The 24,883-nt window shown below is 41.7% G+C and overlaps 2 protein-coding genes across 4 annotated transcripts; both read left to right on the top strand.

Moving 5' to 3' along the window:
• Positions 1–461: 461 nt before the first annotated feature.
• Positions 462–6,624, top strand: hspb7 (heat shock protein family, member 7 (cardiovascular)). The gene is made up of 3 exons (XM_080763819.1): positions 462–1,049; positions 4,270–4,394; positions 5,452–6,624. Exons 1-3 carry the CDS (start codon positions 884–886, stop codon positions 5,629–5,631), a joined length of 471 nt encoding a protein of 156 aa, XP_080619945.1. The 5' UTR covers positions 462–883; the 3' UTR covers positions 5,632–6,624.
• Positions 6,625–7,385: 761 nt separating this feature from the next.
• Positions 7,386–24,635, top strand: zbtb17 (zinc finger and BTB domain containing 17). Of its 3 annotated transcripts, none has more exons than XM_080764033.1 (15): positions 7,386–7,529; positions 8,716–8,964; positions 9,649–9,834; positions 12,008–12,325; positions 12,483–12,569; positions 13,208–13,491; positions 14,076–14,218; positions 14,680–14,980; positions 15,106–15,193; positions 16,218–16,334; positions 16,448–16,568; positions 17,963–18,093; positions 21,384–21,650; positions 21,927–22,010; positions 22,563–24,635. In XM_080764033.1, the coding sequence occupies exons 2-15, from the start codon at positions 8,760–8,762 to the stop codon at positions 23,006–23,008; spliced, it is 2,778 nt and encodes a 925-aa protein (XP_080620159.1). In that variant the 5' UTR covers positions 7,386–7,529; positions 8,716–8,759; the 3' UTR covers positions 23,009–24,635. The 3 variants fall into 3 exon arrangements, with proteins under 3 accessions (XP_080620159.1, XP_080620158.1, XP_080620160.1); XM_080764032.1 differs by having other exon boundaries at positions 8,699–8,964; XM_080764034.1 differs by having other exon boundaries at positions 8,673–8,964.
• The last annotated feature ends 248 nt before the right edge of the window (positions 24,636–24,883 follow it).

The raw sequence follows: 24,883 nt of genomic DNA, 5'->3' as shown, positions 1-24,883 counted from the left end.
TGTGTGTGTGTGTGTGTGTGTGTGTGTGTGTGTGTGTGTGTGTGTGTGTGTGTGTGTGTGAAGAGAGGTCTGGGACCGTCATGGTTCTGCAATGACAACAGACAGTATTCATTAATATGGACAAGAAGGTTGGCAGCAAAATGCTAAGAAAAGAGAGAAAACACATGGGCAGCAGAGTTAAGAGGGACAGAAAGAGACGAGAGGATATAGCTATTTCAGGGCTGGTGTGTGTCTGGAATGCCAACTGTTGACTCACCCTCTCTCTCTCTCTCTCACTCTCTCTCGCTCCCTCTCTCTTAACCTCAAGCCCTTCATTGCCGAGAACTTTTCCGACCACAGACCCTCTCTCTCCCATGATAAATATAGCTCACTGTTACCCTTCCTAAACACTGAACAACATGCACACGTGCCCACGACCCTGCCCACAAGTCACCAGCACACAGCAAAAAAAGGAAAAAAGACAATACAATATATAGAGTGCTGGATGCAGCAGATGCAGTCACACACACACACACAGAGAAAACACACACACACACACACACACACACACACACACACACACACGCAGCAAGCACACACAAAGTGGGACGATAAAAGCAAATCGGACAATAGGATAACACACAACACAAATAGGTTGAAAAAGAACACTAGACTACTAAAAGAGCAGCTTGTGAGTGAGCTAGGAGGAGACGGGACACATCCAGCGTTAGGCCCCATATCCATCATCGCTCCGCAGCCTCCGCTGAGGCTGAAGAGAGTGAGACTTTCTGGAGCAGCATCAAGAACAGTCGTCCGGTTCACCCCCGCCTGTCTCTCTGAGCGCTCTCCTTCCTCCTCCTAGTGGGACACTCTGAGAAGCGCTCACCTTCACTCGCAGCCATCCATGAGTGGGACCAACTCCTCTGCCTACCGATCGGAGCGCAGTTTCCACCAGACCTCTTCTTCGTCCTCGTCCTCGTGCAACCCCCACATGGAGAAGAGCAGAGGACTGTTTGCAGACGACTTTGGGTCCTTCTTGAGGCCCGGGACCGACGCCCTAGGATTCTCCAGTAAGTCCGGCCACTGATTCTTCTGGCACACACTGTGATTGCACGCATAAAACTGTGTTAAAAAGTGATGGGAACTGCAGACTGAAGTGATAGCTTAAAGGCATATTGCCTGTAGAGAAGACAGCTGTTTCTGGCACACATAAGATGTTGGTTATAGCACAATGGGACACTGTTTGCTGTCAACTGACTGCATTATGGTGTGTCTATTTTTTCCACTTTTAGAATCATTTAACACTCAGGATTGTTCTGTGCAGTCATGGAGTGAAGTGATGTTTTTACTGTACATATTTAAAATAACAAATCAGTACACTGTATGTGATCCATAACTGTGGCTTTAAACCACGTTTTGGCCTCCCGATTTTAGGCATGTCATATTCAAAAATTAAAATGTATTCAAATAAAGGATATGATTAAAAACAAAATATAGGCCTACAGTATGGAGATATAGGCTATAGGTCTATTTCAAAATGTTCAAAAATAGCAGATTTACAAGTTCACAAAGTGTCACCGTTTAACATGTGTTGTGAGCTCGTAGATAAACTATTTGAAATAGTGGTTTGTGGTTAATGTGAAGCAGCCAGTGTGGTGACTCTGTGTGCACTCTGTGGGCAGCCACTTATGAATTCATAATAGTGTGACATTTGAACTTTCAATAGAGCTGAGGGCCTCTCTTGCCAAGTGTATGATGTTGTGGTTTCTCCGCAGGGGTTGGAAAAGGCACAAAAAGGAGGGGAGGGGTTGTCTTGGTTTGGGTTCGGTAGCAGCGAGGCAGAACAGGATATTTTAGTGCCTTCAGCAGTGGTGTAAAGTAACATTTAATTTGTAAGTACATTTTCTGTACAAGTAATGTACTGTAATTTTGAGGTATTTTTACTTCCAATTTCCAATACTTTTACTTCTACTCCACTACATCTCAGAGGCAATTATTGTACTTTTACTCCACTGCATTTATTTGAAAACTTTAGTTACTAGTTACTTTGTCGATTTGATTATTATTAGGCTATAAAACATACATTAACACTTCAGGCAGCCCTAATAATGCCTATACATTTTGGCCATTTGAAATTTCCGATCTGCAAGCTCACAATGCGTCACACAATGCGTTGTGATGCGACGCATTGTGAGCTTGTAGATCTGCTATTTTCAAAAGATTATTATACATTCGAAAACTTTAAATGGGACATTCTGCATAACGAGTACAGTACATTCTACCTTTGGTACTTTAAGTACATTTTGATACCAATACTTTAGTACTTTTACTCAAGTACATTTTGAATTCCAGACTTTTACTTGTAATGGAGTACTTCTATATTGCAGTATTGATACTTTTACTTAAAGTAAGTAAAACAATTGAGTAGGCTACTTTTTCCACCACTGGCCTTCGTGGCATGCCCTTAGGTGCTGGGGAGAAAAGAGAAGGGTGAGTGTAGGGGGAAAAGCTGTGCACACACACACACACACACACACACACACACACACACACACAGAGGAACCGGGGAATGCTGGACTCATTGCCAGTGAGGTGACTTCACACACTGAGAATGACTGGGATGATTACTGCATACGTAAACCAGATGGTTGCTTGGTGACCGCTGAACAGACACACACACTCATGTCTAGTTTTGGTGGTATGTGTGCCTGAAATCATTTTTCTTCTTTAGCTCTCTCTGTCACTGGTTACTAAACAGACGTCACTGGCCAGGCAACACTTTGAAATTAACTATTTGAATGTATTGTTTCCGTGAGAAAGCTATGCGATGACGCAAAGTTAATTAAAGAGCCACACATATTATGATGGGGGAACCTTTGAAAATGTTCAAAGACGTTAAAAATTGTTTTACTGTCCTAAGACACAGTGTAAAATAAATAATGTATCTTTTGCTTATAGGACAATAGAGGCATGAGTGCAGGGGGACACACATACAACACAAGTCTCAGCATGTGGTCAGCTGATACAGGCACACCCCTTTATCATTAACCTTGAGAGAGACGTTTCACTCCATTGGAGGTTTAACTAACAGTCATGTGTGCGACTATGCATGCCAACAAGACCTCATCCATAATGCAACTAGCCTGGATCCAGCCCAAAGACCCCGCCCACTCTCTGAGTGGACTGCATCAAGAAAGCTACAGTCTGATAATCAGGCTATAATGCAACAACACACGGACTGGGTGTAAGCACACTTGACTGGGTGTAAGCACACTTGGGATTCCATGTGCGGCCAAAAGCTGCTCGTTGCGGCAACCCCATTGGATGGAAATGAAGCTCCACCCACGCGGCAGAATGCCGCGTCGGCCAGATTCCCGGAAAAGCTTGCCGCTGTGGGCGGAGCTTCATTTCCATCCACCAGCTGTCTAAAAACCCGGAAGAGACACCGGCCATGAGCGACTTTTGGCATCTTCGTGACGCTCAGGTGTGCCTGCGGTTGAACTTTTAACTAACCTGTAGTTTTTTTTGTTATCTTTTCCTATTTGGAAAGAATGTAAATGGTAGTTAACCACTTAAGCCCAATTTAATATTTTGGCTATTTGAAAATAGCAGATCAAGTCTACAAGCTCTTCAAGTCAGGTGGTGAGCTTGTAAATTTGCTATTTTTGAAAATGTGTGAAGGTTTTAGACAAATCTTGAAATAGCCAAATAAGAATCACACCCGTGTGCAGTAAGGGGCGCTTTTATCATCTATTGTCTGTCTGTGCTTGTCATGCTGATGAGATGTTCTGTACAGCACTTTGGTACAATGAAAATGGTTTTTAAATGTGCTTTATAAATAAACGTGATTTGATCTATTGCTTTGTTAATGGGAATTTCACATGACGTAAATTTCATATTTGTGTTGTCTACAATACATGACGTAAATTCTCCATTCATTGTCAATGGCATTTAATGTTTGTGTTTGTGTCGTATAGTTATAGAAGGGGCTAGCGCCCCTCAAAAATGTGGATGCCAGGTAATGTGGGCATTGTTTTATGCAAAAAGAAATCGCACACGTGTGAAGTCCTCACTTTTCCGTCCTCACCTTTTATCCTCAATACTACTTTGCTCAGCCAATCAAATCATCGCTATGGGGTGCTCAGCCAATCAAATCATCGCTATGGGGTACACAAACACACAAAGCTGGAAACAGGAGGGGCTAGTGCCCTTCAAATACAGAACAAAACAATAATGAATCACATATAATTGCATGGGAATTTTCATACGTTTTCCCATCTTTCTTTCCAGGCCCAGCTGGGAACATCAAGACTCTGGGAGACTCTTACCAGTTCACAGTGGATGTCCGAGACTTCTCCCCTGAAGATGTCATCGTTACCACCTCCAATAACCAGATAGAAGTCCGTGCAGAAAAGGTAGGCCACCCCATAGATTTTTAATGATCCAATCCATGGCTTTCTTGTGATAGGCCTACTGAATTTACTCTTACATTCATTATTTAAATCACTGTGAATTGATGTTACTGTCAAAGCTGCAGGTGTTTGCTATAATTTCACATCTTTGAACAAGAAAAAGTAAAAAATGGGACTTGGGTGGCACATTGGTAAAGTTTCTGCTCACCATAGGGGTTCAAAGTCTTTATCACTGTGGTAGCAACTCCTACAGGTTGGTCAAGGTCACCTATAGCAGTGGTGTTGAAAGATCCCTAGGACCAGACCAAACAGTAGGGGTCAGCAGTGAAACTAAACAAGTGTGTGTTGATGGCAATGGGCTGCTATGCACAAATAACTGAACACACAAAATAAGTATGTAGGCCAGGGCTACAACTATAAATTATTTCCTTATTCTACTGAGAAGTGAAAAAAACTAAATCGATTATGTTTATTAAATTCAAATATTGATCATATTTATAATCAATTCAATTGATTAGTTTGATTAACTGCAGCACCTCAAAGAATAAAGGCCTATTCATAGTCCAGTTTTCGGTGAAGAGGTGACCACCGAAACAGAGGTTAGTCAAAGCAGGGACGGATTAACCCCCACGATGGCCCCTGGGCCGGGAATTTTTGCAGGTCCCCCATAGCAGGTGCGTGTAACATTTTCGTGTTTTTATCAACTTTTTTACCTAAATTTTACAAAATCAATGGCTAATGAAGGGCCCCAGGGCCAGGAGCCCTTATCAGGGCGTCAAACCTAGTACTGTGCGGTCCAATTTCCCTGAAGGGTCCCTGGCCCACGGCCCCACTGGCCCAATGGCTAATTTGTCCCTGAAACAGAGAGATGTGTTGTGTGAGCGGTGCCCGTGACCACCGCGGCTTGACGTCTTGTTGTAGTTTTCGGTGGTCACCTCTTCACCGAAAACTGGACTATGAATAGGATAGGCCTTAAGGGGAAAGCCTCACACAAATCCAGCGAGCACTGCAGTGTCGATATACAGTATGTGATAATAGCATCATGTCTGCTTCTTGACAGCTGGCTCAGGATGGCACAGTGATGAACACTTTCACTCACAAGTGTCAACTGCCCGAGGACGTGGACCCCACATCGGTGACATCCTCCCTGGGTACTGAGGGGACGCTGACGGTCACAGCACGCAGACACCCGGCCAAACATGAGCTCACGCAGACCTTCCGAACAGAGATCAAGATATAAAAGACCACCACAAGCTCCCTAATCCTTCACTTCCTGTGTTTTGTATGCTACTTCCTATTCTTCCTATGTCTTCTCCAACAACACTGCTGTACATTCTGCTGTGGTGTTGGCCCTGTGCTTCATGACGGTGTTTCCCAAACAGTGGGTCAACTCAGGACCCATCCGGGTCACATTTATGTGTCGTGAATGGTATGTCATTTTGGAGAATTGCTATATATATATTATTTTTTTTCATTATTTCAAATGATTTTCTAAAAAAGAAAATCTGATTTTTTTTTAACAAATGCCCACATTTTTCCAAAATCATTTCAGTAATTTTCAACCAAAAAATAACATGAGAAATAGTGAAAATAAAATAGCTGATCTCTCGGGGTGTGAGCTTGTAGAACAATGTAGATCGTCTATTTTCACTATTAAATAGGGCTTTAGTGGTTAGTTCATAATGCATTTTTGCAAGTTCGTGTCCTGACTCAAGAGACAGGATTTATCGAGCTAGTTTTAGGAAACACTTTATGAGACATGGAGTGCCCACCTCTATATGTAGAAGGTTCTATGTCCGCACAATGAATAAAAACATCTAAAATGTCTCATTTATGTAATTGTGAAATTGGCAGTCGGTTCAGACATCTTGTTTATATTTTGTCTTGGGAACATGGTACCTAAATAATCAGGATTATTGTTCAATTGATTGTAAATTGTCGCTCACCATGGGAGCAAACATAGGGCCTATCATGCAGCATTTAGATAGACGCACACACACACACACACACACACACACACACACACACACACACACACACACACACACACACACAAATGTATTAAGCTTAGCTGTCAGTATACTTCAAACACTTGGTACAAAGTTAACTTACTCCTGATTTAGAAAAATCTCATCTTTATAGGACTCACTTCCACAAAAATATGGTTGTTTAATAATGGATTGTATATTAGTTGTGTGAATAAATAAATGTTTCCTTTTTGGATTGAACCGAACCTGTGGTCTTCTCTGAACATATTAGTAGGCCTAGCTGAGAGTAAAATTGTTATCACATTCCTATTTCAGGGAATGGGAGTTGGGTTGGTACATTTGATCATAAAACTAGAACTTCTGTTTTATCAGACACCTGTTTATCTGGAGAGAAATGGTACCATAATGAACATTAGAAGATAGGTTAGTAAGATGGGTTGAAAATGGGTGATTAATAATATATTACTTTAATATATTCCAGATATTTATCTGTGGATATGTTTTGTTTGTTTTAAACCCAGGCTGTCTGTGCATGTTTGTCGCAGTGCTGATTATAAAGGCCTTGTCTACTGCGCCATCACGTGGTTATTGTTTGCATCACCCGTGCAAAAAATAATAATAAACCGAATCGACCCCATAGCCCGGAGAGTCGGTCGCGCTATTATTGGCTAGTTTGGTTGCTGTCTTGGCTCGTCACAGACATGATAACAGTTATATTATATTAATACATTTTAGCCCCGTAAATGGTCGTATGTGATGAAACGTATTACCGGTATATATTTTACCCACACAAATAAACAAAAATAAAAACAGTCAATGTATTACAGTAAGTTTCAAGACTACTTGAAACTTTTACATTACTGTCCGAAGTTGCTTTGGAAGAAAATAATATTGTCTCCCAGACAACCAACTAGCCAATGGCGACACGTCCGTCCCTCCGAGCTATGGGGTTTAAATCCTACCACCAATATCCATTCGGCCACTATCAATCGATCAGAGAGTGGAAGATGGCGGTGGATCGCGTCTGTGGGACAAGATCGATCGCCGAAAAACTCGATTGACTTTATTCCAACAACAACTGTGGGAGAAAACAGCTCTTAACAACGTGTGCTAGAGAATCCGAAGCCGTGAAAGCTACGATTATAAAGAGGTAATTCTGTCGCTCGTCTCGATTAAAATGGCGTTTAAAACCGACTAGGAGAACGAGGCTGTTACAATGACGGGGATAATAAAAAAGGCCCTGTGTTAGAAGAACGCGCCATCTTGTTGCTCCACTCACTGCATGCAGAGTCCAGGCACACTAAATTAATCCCTGATAGAAAAGGCACAAGGATTGAGGAATTGTAATCAATCAGTTGCATTGTCAAACCAAAGTGTTCAAAGTTTTGGAACATTACAACCTGAAATATCAAGAAATCAATGTTTCCTATTCGATATTACAAAAAAAACATTACGTTCTCTGCCCACGACGCGTGTCGCCTTGTTGACATTAGTTGTCTTAAACCAAGACCATGATGATTAGACTGTGATCATCATTGTCATATAGCCTACAATTGAATGCTCTCTTTTTTCTGGTATTAAATTAATTTACTTCCATCTTGATTCTTACATAAAGCTTAGCTAAATTGTTGGTGATATTTCTGTAATATTGATCACGCCTTGGTCTAGCCTGGCATCTATTTTAAAATTAAATTAATATCACAGCTGGATCAAGGCTACTCTGCAGCCAAATACATGGATTGGAGTTTGGAGGAAAACGTTTGAGAACAATTGGCATAGCTTAGTAATAGTACTAAAAGTCTAAAACACAGCAACATACTTGTAAAGAGGATGCATAGATTCTCCATAAATACATTCATACATCGTCAATATGAGTTCTTTGGATCTTGGAAATGGGCCATATATTTCTTAGAAAGTAATGGTGAATTGCAATGATGCAAATAGCCTGCATCCTTAGACCCACTAAATTCAGAAAGAATGCAATCATGTCATGTCACACTGGTCCTGGGATGCAATACTGTGCTGAGTGTACTCACACAGTAGGCTACTGTACTCTAACGTCATTGAAGTAGAACTCATGTCACTGGGATCCATTCTAAAAGACCACCCCTGGGTCCCTGGACCCATTACATTGAAAACCTAGTATTTACATCACTGGAATTGTCCATTCTAATCATAGAGTTATAATGACATACATTAACATTCTGTTAATGTCATTCTGTTAATGTCATAATGTCATTCATGTTAATGACATTAACATTCTGTTAATGTCCCCACCTTCTGAACACAACAGTAACATCCCACTTCTTGACTGTCAAGTGTCAACATGTTTCCAGAACCATCTTGCCGATCAGACTAGTCCAAAACCCCCTGCAGGAGGATGGACTTTCCGTGGCACAGCGGGAAGGTTCTGGAGCAGCTCAACCACCAGCGACAGCTGGGCCTGCTGTGTGACTGTACCTTTGTGGTTGACGGAGTGGACTTCAAGGCCCACAAGGCGGTGCTGGCAGCCTGCAGCGCTTACTTCCGCACACTCTTTCTGGACCAGAAAGATGTGGTGCATTTGGACATCAGCAACGCAGCAGGTAAGGACAAGGGATGGGCAATTATTCGGTCAACACATAGGTATCGGACAATATTGGCCTTAAAATGCAATATCGGTATTGAATCTATATCAAAATAATATATTGTTTATTTCATTTTATAATAATTATGTTGAAAAAAACCTGAAAAAGCATTTTGTGATGATGAATTAAGGATGATTCTGTCAGTGTTTTCCAAGAGTCAACAAGTTAACATTTTTAAATAAAAATACTATACATTCAAGCTGTTTATGTTGGGATATGGGCCAACATTTAAAAAAAAAACGGTGCATCCCTAGTTTTGGAATAAAGAGGCATTGTTTTTTTGTTTTCTTTTCAAATTCAGTGTTTAAAAGCCTTTTTCAGAATGGCCAAAAGTATTATGATTTTTTTATACAGAATTAGATCATATCGACTATATCGATTATATTGATTATCGGCTATAACATCAATTCGTTATAGCCTATTGGATATCAATATCGGCCAAAATGTCCTTGGATTAGGTTGTACAGCACTGGTTCTCAACCTTTTCAGGCAGTGACCAATACGAGCAATATCCCCTTAACACTACTTTACAGCTATTCACCGCTATACACCACTTCAACTGAACCTCTGTGTGTGTGTGTGTGTGTGTGTGTGTGTGTGTGTGCGTGTGCGTGTGCGTGTGCGTGTGTGTTATTATTGAAGGTTTGGGCCAAGTTCTAGAGTTCATGTACACCGCCAAGTTGAGTCTAAGTCTGCAGAACGTGGACGATGTGGTGGCTGTTGCCCACTTTCTCCAGATGCACGAGATCGTAAATGCTTGTTCTGCCTACCAGTCTATAGCGGTGCCCACAGCCCCCCCTCCCTTGGCAGCACCGGACGCTACTGCTGGTGAGTGGAGGCTTCAACATTTTTTGGCCATTACACACACACACACACACACACACACAGTAAAATCCCCAGGGGCATGAAACCATGGCTGATTTTGTGGTGCCTGTACAGGTTAAAAACATCCAGAAGGACAAAGACATGGCAGGCTAGTAAATAACACAGCTGCAGCTAATAAAATTAATAATGCGCGTGTTAGAGATTTACAGTAGGTGTGCCCAGTGCCATGGTTGTGCCAATGTACTAAAACATTGAAGCATGGATAGACAGTAGTCAGCAGTATTGTCTATGATTGCACATTGGCACACCTAAATCGAACACACCCTGTATTTAAACGTATTAGCTGCAACTGCGTTGCATGCACGGAATGCCCGATATTGCTTGTCCCTAATAATTATCTCCGTCCAGCGCTTCTGCTTCAACAAAAAAACAGCATTTATACATTGAGTTATGCCTTTGATAACAACCATTATTTCAAATGGTTAATTTGTAGGGGTGCACGAATTATTTATGACCAATCTCCGATTATTTGCAGGGTCATATATCTGCTGATACCGATTCTGACGAATTCCGATATTATACGGATTACGCTGCCTTCAAACATTAGAAATACACAAAACAAATTGACGGTCACATTATTACTGCGTCATCAATATCTGTGAAAATAATCTGGATTATTTTGAGACCGATCCGAAATGAATTTTTCATGGTCGATTTAAATTCAATATGCTACCGATTATATCGTGCATCACTATTCATTTGGCTACCTTTATATACTATTCTCTAAGAGTAGCAAATCTACAATGAACACTGATGATTTTACTGTGTAGTTTAGGCTACGCCATCAGATCGACAGATTCCACGCCAAAGCATATTGATATTGGTAATTTACTTGGCATCCTGCTAATTTCAATGTCATTGATTATAACACTGCAGGGCTACACTGAATGCCATTTGGGCCATACAATCCATGGATTTAGCTGTAAAATCGTAATGGTCTAAATTTGTAAATGCATTGATCTGTCAGGCTGGTATCATGTACGGTCGCCCCTAAACCATCAGGTTAGGTTTAACCGTTTAAGCATAATTTACTAAGGTCACATTCTCACCAGAGAGCTTTGCTGCGATTAAAACGAATCCTGCTGCGCATTTTCAGAAAGTGCGCTTCGTTTGGCAGGTGTGAAGGCTCATTCGAATCCTAATGCGCAGCAAAGAACCGCATTTTACTCCGCCCAAAAACGGGGGTTTCGCTTCGCTTCCAATCGCACTTGACTACGATTCGGTGCAGGTGTGAATGCAATCCGCAGTAAATAAAGGAAATGAAGCAAACAATGTGGCGGGTGAGGAGCTGAACACAGTTGGAGACGGAGAAGGCATATTTTACGCAGCGCAAAGATGTCCCGTTACTGTGGATAGACGTGGTCGAATGAGGAGACTGAAGCCCTGATCAAAATGAGGACGTGTACATTAATCAATTGCTTAAGAAAACACATAAAAACACTGCAGTGTAGCCTATTATAGCCTACAGAATATTCTGTCTGTCTGTCTGTCTGTCTATCTGTCTGTCTGTCTGTGCGTGCCGTAAACATGGAGTGCTGTCACTGTGTGGGGACTGGGGAGTTATATCAGTGCGCTCATGCAGCGCTGTGCCAAAAGAACAGTGCGTAGAGAAAGAGAGAGAGGGGGGGTGGGGGGTCCCAGACGGCACGACACATGCACGTTATGAGTGTAATTTTATCACCATAGATTTCACTGTGTAGGCTAGTTTATGAATGGAACACATTGATAAAGGTCCCCCCTGCTGCGTTTCCAATTGCTGCGAATGATGGTGTGAAGGCAAACCGCAGCCAATTAAATATGCAAGAATCCCAAAATCCCCGCCCATACGCATTCGAGTCTACCGAAGTATTAGTTGAGAATGTGACCTTAGTTTACTTTAGGAATACCAGGCTGCGCAGTTCCGCCGGCTGTACGCCCGGGGCGAGTTGGTAAAGGGGCGACTCATCTGGTATTCGTCAGGCTGTAATATGTAGCCCTTTTCATCCCATAATAAAAAAATACAAGATCGTTTATCGTTTTCATCTATTTTTTATTAACAAAAAATGAAAAAGAGAAGGCTTTAATTCCATGGCACTGTTTTTTTTTTTTTTTTTTCACTTTCTTTTCACGACAAAAGAGAACTTGGAGGGCGAGTGTAACCCGGAGCCTGAACTGTCGGAGGAGGCCACGCGAGTGGATGAGACTCCGGTCACAGAGAACGAAGCATCCAAAGTCATCCAAGAAGGCTTGAAAGAGGAGCCTGTTCGTGATTCACCGCAAACTGCTCCCACTGCTCCCAGCAGCCCCGCGAAAACGCACTCGGTACGAGGACGACCCCCGAAAAGTGCCACCCCCGCTGCGCAAAACAAAACCACCACAGAGAACACGGAAGAAACCGTGGCAAAAGATGTTCCTGAATTTCAGGATGACCCCTCAGACGCCGACTACACACCCAGTCAGTATTCTGTCATTTCCGTTTAGACATCATTTTACTACCTGAAAGAGAGAGATTTGTATGTACGCTCATGAATATTATATTATCTCATAGCAATCATAATTATGTTTGTATGACAAACTAAACTTTCTTTATTTTATTTTCTATTTTATACCAGAATCATCCGTTAAGGCAGGCAGGTCGTCCTACATGAGCTCTCGAGGGAGGAGAATTAGAAGGGCTCCTCGGCGAAACTTCCCACCCGGTGAGACTGCCATTAGTAACTATTCAAAGCCCTTGAACAGCATTTCAATGAGAAGGTGATTTCATTGGAGGAGCCGGGGGCGGGGGGGGGGGGGGGGGGGGGGGTTTGTCAGTTTTCAGTGGTAACTGAGTACATTTACTCAAGTACTGTACTACAATTTTGAGCTATTTGTACTTCACTTGAGTATTACCAATTTCCAGTAGACACTTCTACTCCACTACATCTCAGAGGCAAATATTGTACTTTTATTCCACTGCATTTATTTGAAAACGTACTAGCTACTTTGTAGATTTTGAATATTATGACAAAACATACAGTAACCACTTCAGCCCTACAGTATATACATTTCGGCCATTTTAAAATAAGCCGATCTACAAGCTCACAATAGCATCGCATTGTGGCACATTGTGAGCTTGTAGATCTGCTATTTTCAAAAGACTTGAGAAATGAGATTACTACTACTTTCTACTTTTGGTGCATTTTTATACCCTGGAAATGTGGAACTCTGGACTTCTACTTGTAACGGAGTATTTCTACATTGCAGTATTGATAATTTTACTAATAAGTAAAAACATTTTAGTACTTTTTCCACCACTGTCAGTTTTATACCGCATCCATGTGCTCACCTTGTCGTATAGACAACGACTCAGACGAGGAAATCGCTCCGAATAAGGAGGAAAGGAAAGCGGCGGAGGCCCTCGGGGAGGCGGCGTCGACGGAAGGAGAGGACGGTGTCGCGGAGGACGCGGCCGACGACGAGGCCGACGACGAGGAGGTGGACGGCGAGGAAGACGACGACCTCGACGACCTGACGGAGACGGAGGATTCGGGTAGCGGACGAGAGCAGCGGCAGGGACAGCCGGGCGCCATCAGTAGCCGGTCCGAGTCCAAGCCTTATAGCTCCGTGACGCACAAATGCGATGTGAGGACTGCATGTATAACGTATGCATGTGATCAGTGGTGGAAAGTAACTAAGTACATTTTGCTTAAGTAGCATTTTGTATTTCTACTGTACTGAAGTATTATCAATTTCCAATACTTTTACTCCACTACATCTCAGTTCCAAATATTGTACTTTTACTCCACTATAATTATTTGACGACTTTAGGTAATAGGAGTTACTTTGTTATTACTTTATTATTACAAAACATACATTAACCACTAAAGCCCTATAAGGGCTATATACATTTTGCCACGCATTGTGAGCTTGTAGATCTGCTATTTTCTAAAGATTATTTTATATTATTAATACTTTTGTACTTTAAGTGCATTTTGATACCAATACTTTTGTACTTTTACTCTTATTTATTTTGAATTCTGGACTTTTACTAGTAACAAAGTACTTCGACATTGCAGTATAGATACTTTTACTTACCGGTAAGTAAATAATGTGAGTACTTTTTCCACCAAAGCACTCTGATTTGTTGTCAGACAATGGTTTTAGAGACAGATAATTGTTATGGTAAATAAATAACCTGGCCATGCTAACGCTGGCTTCTTTTCCAGGACTGCGGCAAGAAGTTCACTCACACAGGCAATTTCAAGAGGCACATCCGCATTCACACGGGGGAGAAGCCGTTCAGCTGCCGTGACTGTCACAAGGCTTTCTCGGACCCTGCTGCCTGCAAAGCGCATGAAAAGACACACAGGTCAGTGTGTCCTTGTTTTAATCAGCCTTCCAATTCATAGGCATCCCTAAAATTATGATTTACACAGAATGTTAGTTTTGGGAATTTAATCCCATGTTTTCCTCCCAGTAAAGTCATTCTGCCATCTCCCACATCCACTTGTACTGCAGTCTCTTGCAGCTACTGACCCCCATTTGAATTGTTTGTTTGGGAGGCAAACACATGTTACCTTCGATACCTGTGACGTTGCTAGCCGCTTCTTTTCACCTGCTGAGTTTCACCAGGAGATGTCATACAGTAACGCATGCAAAATAACATAAGTTCCCCACCTCCTGCCAACGGGCAGTCTTGGGCGCTATGGTTCCAAGACGGAAGCATAGCGGAGGACTCGAGTCCCTTTTTCTATAGCATCTGTTTAAGTGTAGCCATAGAAAAGTTTATTGAAATAATAATCTTAATTTCCACTTGTCGTTGCCTCCTAGTCCACTGAAACCATTCTGCTGCTCCACCTGCGGCAAGAGCTACCGCCAGATCAGCCTGCTCAATCTGCACCGCAAGCGCCACACGGGCGAAGCGCGTTACAGCTGCGAAGAGTGCGGCAAGCTCTTCACCACGTCCGGCAATCTGAAGCGGCACCAGCTGGTGCACAGCGGCGAGAAGCCATATATCTGTGACTTCTGTGACAGGGCCTTCTCCGACCCCACGGCCAAGATGCGACACCTGGAGACCCACGACACCAACAAGGGGAACAAGTGCCCGCACTGTGACAAGCGCTTCAACCAGGTCAGCGGGACAAACTGATGGAGCTCACTGTGCCATTAGAGCTTAACATTTAGTTAATTGTCTGTGCCTTTTCAAGTTAATATATTCCATTATCTGGTTATTTATGCATTGTTTTTGTTTTGCAGATGGGGAATTTGAAGGCTCACTTGAAAATTCATATAGCAGACGGTCCTCTCAAATGCAAAGAGTGTGGGAAACAGTTTACCACTTCAGGTATGATTTGATGGAAAGAGCAGAATAGAGTACATTATATCAGTGGTTCCCAAACTTTTCAGGTCGAGACCCAAAAGATAGATTAGACGTTTGCCCAGGACCCAAACTACTAGTGAAAATAGCAGATCTACAAGCTCACAACATATCACTTCCCACCGGGTTGTGAACTTGTAGATCAGCTATTTTCATTACTTCTTAAACATTTGTTTTCAAATTTATGGATTTTTTTACAAACAATTGAATTTTGTTTTTAATTCATGAAGATGTTTGCTTTTTTTGTGCACGAAAATGTTCTGATATAATAATAGTCAAAAACTAAATTTGGCTGTCGCCTCACAGCTAGAAGGTCCTGGGTTCGATTCCCGCTCGGGACGCTGTGGGTGCTGGCAGCGTGTTTCCTCCTCCGCGTCATCAGTGCCCATACCCAAAGGCGGGGTTGGCGAAAGGGCCTTTCTGTGTGGAGTTTGCATGTTCTCCCCGTGTCCCCTAGGGTAGGTACCCTCACAAAAAACATGCAGTAATCCTGGTCACTAAACTGCCTCCCCCTGGCCAGCTGGGGCGCCTAATGGAGGGGAAAGGAACTGGTTGGAATAACGTGTTCCTACCACGCGCTACGTCCAACCAGGGAAACTCCCCCCTGTCAGGTGTAAAGGAGCAACTTGGACACTCAGGCATGAAGGAAGCATGAGTTCAAGTCCGTTGCTCTCCCCTTGTCCCCATATATGGGGACTAGGTTGGTGGAGGGTGTGTAGAGCCCAGGATCACATTAGATGATTGACATAGGGGTGAAAAATGGGTTACAAAATCGTGGGATAAAAAATATATATAAAAAAAGAAACAAACTAAATTTTGGTAACACAAAATAAAAGGGACCCATAAAAATGTGTCCGCGACCCACAAATGGGTCCCGACCCAGTGTTTGGGAAACCGAGAACTAAAAGAAAGGGAGAAGAAAGAGGCACCTGCAGAAGGATAAGAAAAGCAGTCGTACTTAACCATTTTGTTTATATTTTTTATTTTATAGGAAACTTGAAAAGACACTTGCGCGTTCACAGTGGAGAGAAGCCCTATACCTGCATGCACTGTCAGAGAGCTTTTGCTGACCCCGGGGCCCTGCAAAGACATGAACGCATCCACACAGGTACTTCAAATTTGTCATTTGTCAAGAAAAAAAGGTATCCATTCCAGTCACGTTTTGCATTCAGTATCAACAAGGGTCTGCATTCCACTGTCGCATCTAATTCATCTTTGCAGGAGAGAAGCCCTGTTTGTGTGTTATCTGTGGCAAGGCCTTCACCCAGGCCAGCTCGCTTATTGCCCATGTCCGCCAGCACACAGGAGAGAAACCCTACGTTTGCGATCGCTGCGGCAAAAGGTCAGATTCTTCACAGACGGAAAGTGCTGTATGAATACATACATATATACAGTGTTGGGATAGTTCAGTTCACAGTTTTCTTTTTTTAAATTAACTAGTTCCGTTCATAGTTCATAATTCAACATTTTGAACTAAAGTTCATTGTTCCAGAAAATGAACAATTTTAGTTATTTTTAGTCCCCCCCCAATACGTTGCTGCCAGCTATTTGTCAAACATATTGCCACAGCCCATACAGAACCACAGATAGCAATTATTGTATCCATTTTAACACTGAAACTATGTCAGATTAATCTTCATATCCAATTTTGAATCCTTATCCAAATACAAATAGGGTTTAAATTAGCATTGAGGGGACAGGCCTCATGTGTGTGTGTGTCTATGATTGTTTGGCCTCCAGTCTTTAGCTATCAATAATAAGTGTGCGTGTGTGTACTGTTTGTGAACAAAACCACACAAATGCAGTCCTCATGGGCATGCAGTGCATTTAGCCAAATTGAAGTAGTGAGCATTATAAATACTTCATCTAGAAGCAGATAAAGTGCTTCACAAGAACGATGTTGATTAAGAGATTAACAGGATTTGCATGCACAGATTATGAGCTATGTTTCAAACTGTCATAATGGGTTTGTCTATTTTGTAATGTCACGGATGAGTTGTGATTGGTCTACTTTTTAGGAGACAAAGATATGTTACAATTAAGCCCTGAGCTAGATGGATTCGTCTTTGGCCACTCTGTAAAGCTGAGGTTTTACCCACGGAAATCACTGAGATTTACAGTGACAAATTACCTAAAAATTCCTCGAAGAGAGGGTTAGGGTTAGTTCTAGAGAATTTCACAGAATTTTGAGGTTGTGATAATAATAGAACACGTGTCATGAGGCTTTCCAAACCGGAGTATGGCAGTTAACCCCTTTACCCCTGGCATCCTCTCTGGTATAGGGCATATACAGATATATATCCACAGATATAAACCCCATTCATCTTTCCCATAGAGATTTTCAAAAGTATTTATATAAATTATTTTAAGCCTGTAAATTCCAGGCTGGAACCAAGCCATTCAGGCTCCTGGTGAATCATGGCCATAAGAAAATGGATTCTGCCGCAGAATATATGAAAACTGCAAAGAAAAGGGTATTTATTAAATATAATATATAATGTAATTAAACATTCAAATCTTTTTTGACACACAATCAAATGTTTTATGGTGGCTGCCACTACTATGCCCTATTTTGGACATGGCAAAAAACACATGTGGTGTCAGATGGCAAGTCGACACATGAGCTTGTAGATTGGCTATTTTGGCTATGTTCCAAGGGTTTTGCTTACCCAGTCATGTCTCTGTACAAATGAAGTAGACCAATAGTGAGACACCTCTTCTTCTCTCATTGGACAGGTTTGTCCAGTCTAGTCAACTTGCCAATCATATTCGACATCATGACAACATCCGTCCACACAAGTGCCAGATGTGTAACAAGGCATTCGTCAACGTGGGAGACCTCTCCAAGCACATCATTATTCACACAGGTACTGCAGACATGTTTACAGTCGTATGGATCATTTTAAATGTTGCTTCTGGTATTATCCTCTGGGGAAATTACCTGAGACATAGACATGCATACGACTGTGAACATTTAAAGATGGGGTGCCACAATTTTTGTATTTGACCAGTTTTTCATGTGTCTATGAGGTGACAGTACTTCATTAGACACCCTGTAGTCGTTTTTATGTGCAATGGTGTATTAACTTTGTATTTAGGGTTTTTTCCTTGAGGCTGAACCCTTGACAGTCAAACGGGCCAATGAAATAAACAGTAGTAACACTATCAACCCCTCCCCTAACCCCTCCCCCTTTATCATACAACTACAGCTGTGGGTGCGGCTTCAGTTCAGGTGGATCACCACCCATCACCACATAAAAGCATGATTTTAACAAATACTGTACACTTTTTGGAAAAAGTTCTTCCTCATTATACTATAATAATATCTGATGATCATGTTTTAGGGTGGAAAGAAATGTTTTAAGATGACCCCTGATTCTTATGTATTGTATACAGTAGCTAAGGGCAAATATGACCATGACATTTCTAATTGCGCTGAAATTGGAGGGAAGGGGGCAAATATTCACCCCTATAGAGCGTCGCAGTTCCGCCCCTTTCATGACGACGCCAGGCCCAGGAAAAAAAATCCCAATGCATTTTTCCCATAGACATTTCAAAAAGTATTTATTTAAAGACCTTTTAAGCGTCGTACAAAGCCAACTCGAGTCGTGACAAATCATGACAACAAACAATATTTTAGACCAAACAAATAATTACAAAGAAGAATAACAACAAAAAAAGTGTAACCTGCCGTTTTTTTCTACTTTCTAATTCTTTGTTTGGCCCAAAACATTGGGCCAAATTCATTAAAAAGAAATACGCCACCGTTACACTGTGGCGGAAACAGATCGTATTTATCCGTCCGATCAAGCTACGTTGAGATGACGTGTTATTCAGAGAGTGGTGTGTACCACAGGTGCACAGGCGTATCGCAGGTGTATGTCATACTGAATGCAGCGGGTGCAAAGTGATCGGAAAAGCACCCGACAACCTCATCTGCATTGATCCACGCCTTAGAGTATAAGATCCACGCCCCATATCGCACCATAAAAGGCTTCAAGCATGACTCAGCAGACAGCAGTTTGTCTGAGATGTCTGTCAAAAAAAGAAAAAAGGCTTTGCAGCCGCAGACTATATAGCGACTTCACAAATTTCAATAAAAATGATTGCTGGAAAGAAATCACAGCCGCGGTCACTGCTATGAATATAGCCCGCACTCTATTATAATTCTACACATGTAGGAGCAGGACAGTTAGGGCTTTTACGTTATGTCGTTTTTGCACCATTGTATATTACCACTGTAGGCTACTATATATGTACAAACTGACATCAATCCATCAAAGGACACCAAAGGAAATTAAAATATTTCCAAGCTTGCGGTGCGTGCTCCGCTGAAGCAATATAATTATAATTTATTTAATTAAGTTCGGGACCAAGGCGGGTGCTCACTCACACCTTTGCAGAGGTAAAACATATCCGATATTTAAAATATCGGATATATGTCAATGCAAAAGTCGTCTTTTGAGAGAGAGCTAGAGAGAGAGAGAGGGAGGGGGGCATGGGCCCTCGACACTGCTACTTGTAAAGAACAGTAGCCTATACATTCATATAAGTGAATAATTATAGGCCTGTAGGATCAGTGGCGGAAGGTTCCCCTAACGACAGTGGGTGCCCACCTTAGAGTAGCCTATATATTTTAAGGTGCCCACCCGCCCCGCAACTTATTATTATTGGCTTATTATTTTGCCAGTGGGTGCTTCGGCTCCTGCGCACCCGCAGAGTTGACGCCGTTGCCTGGGATCCTCTTGTCTGAAGAAATTATAATCCAGTGAGTTTATCCAGTGAGTTAAACTATTCTGTGTGTGGCATCCATGCATGTGATCAATATCAATATACATTATTATAAAGTCTGTCCGTCATGTTTGTGAACAAGCACGAGTGGAGGTGAGCTGGCTTATATGATATGACTGGCCGACTTTCAAACACGCTGATGCCATTCATTAGGCTAATGTGGTCTTCTATTTTTTATATAGGGCTATATAGCCCTATTCATTTTCCAATGTGAATCGGATCGGCAGCACGCTGCACCGACCGTGTGTCTGCACACCGACACACACTCCTTGAGTCAACTGACTGAAGGAGCTCCGTAACAAAACAATTTCAATAGGCCTGCCGCCTACTGCAGGCATTACTACACTAAACAATGTTGCATTCGTACAGTGCAGAATGCAGATAAGCCTATGTTCTTATTATAATTGTGAGTTTGTTTTTTAACATGCGCGAGAGCCGATCTACAAGCTCACAACGCGTTGCACTGCGAGTAGAAAGCTGTCAAGTGAGAAGCGCAATCGCGCATGCTATAGTAATATCCTAATAAATAAATAAAAAGGTGTCGGGCTTGCAGGGGCAGTTTCTGTATGGGACTCTAGGCTAACTTGCCTAGAATGCATGCATTTAGGCATACAAGTGCACTCAGCTTTTATTATATAGGCTATAATTTCTTTATGTGCTGATCGACCAATATGTTGGGGACACATGCATACATATTTTATCTGATATTTGGGAACAATTTATTGATTCAGCATGAAGACTAAAGCCTTCTGAATAAATCTATACGCAAGTGTATGCTTCCGCAAATTTCTCCGCCACCTAAAGACGTCCCGTAGGATTTGACGGAGTCAAGTTCAAGGCCATTTCCATGAATTCCAAATGAATGTGGGAAATCCACGTAAATGCCTTTCCGCTAGCTTCACATCATTATATCAGCGTAAACGTGTTGAAGAATCAGGACCATTTTATTGTCATGATTTGTCACGACAAGAGTTGGCTTTGTACAAATATAGTATAAGTATAAATACTTTTTGAAAAGTCTATGAGGAAAATGAACAGGGATTTCTTTTCCGGGTCTCTAGAGGGGGCGGGACTGCAACGCTCGATTATATCTGATCCTGTCAGTAAACATTGAGGATGTATCCCTGTACTTAAATATATCAGTATGTAGGTACCGTTTGCACCGTTTAATGACATAGTAAAATGTTGAAAACGAGTGGAATGCCCCTTTAAGTACCCGGTGCAAACGGTACTTACATATTTATACACATAGTTTTCATGGGCTATACCTTTAGACACTTTATACTTTATAAAACGACATTTAAAATGTATGAACTGCCCACATATTTTATGGAAATAAATGCCCTCTATTCTCCACCACGCTCAGGAGAGAAACCCTTTCTGTGTGACAAATGCGGCCGTGGGTTCAACCGCGTGGACAACCTGCGCTCCCACGTCAAGACGGTGCACCAGGGCAAGGCGGGCATGAAGCGGCTGGTGGTCGCCGGGAGCGAGATGGACGAGTGTGTCGACGACTACGCTGGCGCGTCCTGCACCTCTGACAACGAGATAAACATCGTCACGGTGACCACGGAAGACATCGTCACCCTGGCAACGGAGGCCCTGGCTGCCAGCGCTGTAACACAGCTTACAGGTCAGATTGTGTGCGTGTGTGTGTGTGTGTGTGTGCATGCACGCGCTTGCGCATGGATTCAAGTTCTCAGTTGCTACAACTGATTTCAGTCATTTGGATTCCATAGAAGCCCGTGTGCATGTCTTCTGTGAAAGCATGCTTTCGCGCTGCGACGTGTTGCGGGAGACAACACCCATCCTGTACTTTTGGGTGATGATATGCGTGTGCATGCGTGCGTGCGTGTGTGCGTGCGTGCGTGTGCAGTTTTACTTACTCTTGCAATCTGTCCATACACAGTGGTTCCGGTGACTGTGTCCGCAGACGAAACGGAGGCTTTGAAAGCCGAAATCACCAAGGCTGTGGAGAAGGTGCAAGAAGCAGGTGAGTCGTAGAGAGACAACATGTCTCCACCTCAACGACTTGAATCCTATTCTGGGCCTCTACAAGCGGTACAGAGCAGATTCCGATCTCCTTTTTCCAATTAACACTGGTTATCCTCATTTTCAACATTATTTCTTGTTGGAATAATGTTCCATTAGTATTCATAAAACTGAGCATCTTCTGAGAGTCTCAAACGCTGCACGTTGCGTGGAAAAGTTATTGCACGTCATTCACTGGATCGCACTGTGGGGTGTGCTATGCTTGTGCTTGCCCACAAAATGCATCATGGGAATTGTTGGACCACAGAGAAATGCTGAAACAGTTGGTCGGTTGAATCATAAATATTGTTGTACATTTTGTACAACAATATATATGTACAAATACATTACATACAAATACAATACATTTTGTCAGTATGGACTCAAGCATGAAATCATGAAATCATCACATAACAATAAATAACCCCCACCACCAAATGAGCTCTATAGATGTACATTATCTAATAGTAATTGATGATTTTCTTTCTATCGTTGCATATTTTTCTCCACACAGACCCCAACACTCATATCCTGCTTGCTTGCGACTCGTGTGGCGACAAATTCCTGGATGCCAGCTCTCTGGCTCAACACGTACGCATCCACACAGCTCAGGCCTTGGTCATGTTCCAGGCGGACTCTGACTTTTACCAGTACACCACGGCAGCTGTTGCTACGACTGCCCTGGGGGATACCGCCGCAACCTGGCAACCCACCACCGCACAGGTCATACAAGGAGGGGAACTAATCTTCCGCACCCAGGAAGCCGAGGGGGAAGTGGAAGGCGAGGGAGTGGCAGTGGATGTGGAGGCCCAAGGAAAAGGGAGAGAGGAGGGAGAGCCCCAGGAGGAGGAAACGGAGGCAATGGGAACTGAGCTCAGAGCGGGAGGGGAAGACGACACTGCTGTCACTGAGGAGGAGCAGCAAAGAGAAGAGGGGATGGAGTGTGAGAGCGAGTCATAGAGTAGCAGCATTTTTAGGAATTAATATGAGAAAAGAGCCAATTCAAACTTAAAACTGGAGTAGTAAATGGAATGAGTTGCAGCATTTGTAAAGCAAATAATTATAATAATTGTCTTAAGTTAATGCCCAGTATACCGTCAGAAGTCAGTGGGTTTTTTTATTTTTTACCTACAGGGTAATTTACATTTACATTACATTATTCAGCCATGAAATGTATTGTACATTTATATTTCTGTGGTTTGGCAAATATAATTGATTAAGGGGTGCCTGCCTACCCATTTTGAGCGTGAGGATCCAAGTTTGAATCAAGGTTATTATTATACAATTTATTCGTTTTATTTTGTTTTTTTCTTTTCAATTTGAGGTTTTGTTTTAATTCGTTTTTAAAGTGCATGGGGTTGCTATTTTTGTTTGTTTGGAAAGGGTTTATTTTTTTCATTAGTGTTTATTTGTCGAGGTGAGATCCAAATAGGTCAGAAAAAGTATATTGTATATCCACCCAAAAATACTAGTGCCAGATTAAAACTAGATGTTTTCTCAATTATTTTAGTTTTGTAAAAACAATGCCGTTCCAGTTAGATATAGTTTTTGGGAAACCCTTTATTTATTTATTTTTGTATTTCGTTTTCATTATTTCAATAACCTTAGTTCGAATCTGATCCCATCACGCATGTCTCTCCTCTCTACCCTTGGTTTCCTGTCTGCACTGATCTATCTAAAAAAGAAAAACATAAAATTGACAAAAACACATACAAAATATATATACATAATATATATTGATTCATGGTGGCACAGAATTCTAGATTATTTACTAAGTTAGTTGTTATAGGACATAGCAGTGGCGGCCATTTTCTGGCTCCATCGATCCAGACCCCATTAATTTTTTCCCATAGAGATTGCCAAAAATATTTATATAAATTATTTTAAGCCTAGAATCAAACCATCCAGGATTCTATAAAATATTAATAATTGATATAAATGTTTTTGGAAATCTCTATGGGAATCAGAAAATGGCCTATAACTTAGTGTATTTATTTTGTATATTGAAATACAGACTTTGACATAATCCTTCTTGGATATAACTAATTCAACAATATAAATGGGTAGATCGAATCACGAAGAAACATTGTCCTGTGTTATTTTCTTCAAATGGTCCAAATACTAAAATACTCAGTTGAAAGTATTTTTCATGGAAATCAAAGTGTACAGAGAGGCCATGTACTGTACATTACTAGTAGGACAGCCTCCAGGTGTCTTGTCATGAGCATGTCATGTGCTGCTGGCAGACATTTTAAATGCTGTGCATGTTGTTTTTGTTATGTGTCCTTGTGAGCTCTTGACGTAGTAAGCTTAACATAACATTTGCTAACATACGTTCACTCCAACTCGTGTCCAGAATAAATGACTTTTCCCTCTATGGAACTTATTGTATTGTATTGATAATGTATTTATTTATGTTCAACCAAGTGTCTCTAGCAAAGATGTATTTACATATTGATTCCTTCCTGCAATCATGATTTCATGATTGTGAAAATTATACCACACCTACTATAATCCACAGATGGGCAGAATCATGTACTTATAGCCCTGTTTGTAGGCTACATATTTGAAATGCAAATAAAACATATTTTGCCATGAACTTTTCCTCTCAAAGTATATTTTTATTACATTGTATTACTGCATTACATATTACATTTATCACATGTATTTGTTCCAAACACATACTTTGCGATAGTATGGAATATTTTGCCATTATTCTTTACTCTCAAAACAACTTACTTTTTGTATAATACTTATTGTATAATGGTCTACTGGTAGATCACGATCTACCTTTTGGGCACCCCTGATCTACACGCTCACAATGCTGTGACCTTG

This window comes from Protomyctophum bolini (genome assembly GCF_963924005.1).
Source record: "Protomyctophum bolini genome assembly, chromosome: 5".
Lineage (NCBI taxonomy): Eukaryota > Metazoa > Chordata > Actinopteri > Myctophiformes > Myctophidae > Protomyctophum > Protomyctophum bolini.
The sequence above is the reverse complement of the archived record's forward strand: the minus strand, read 5'-3'. Positions and strand labels throughout refer to the sequence as shown.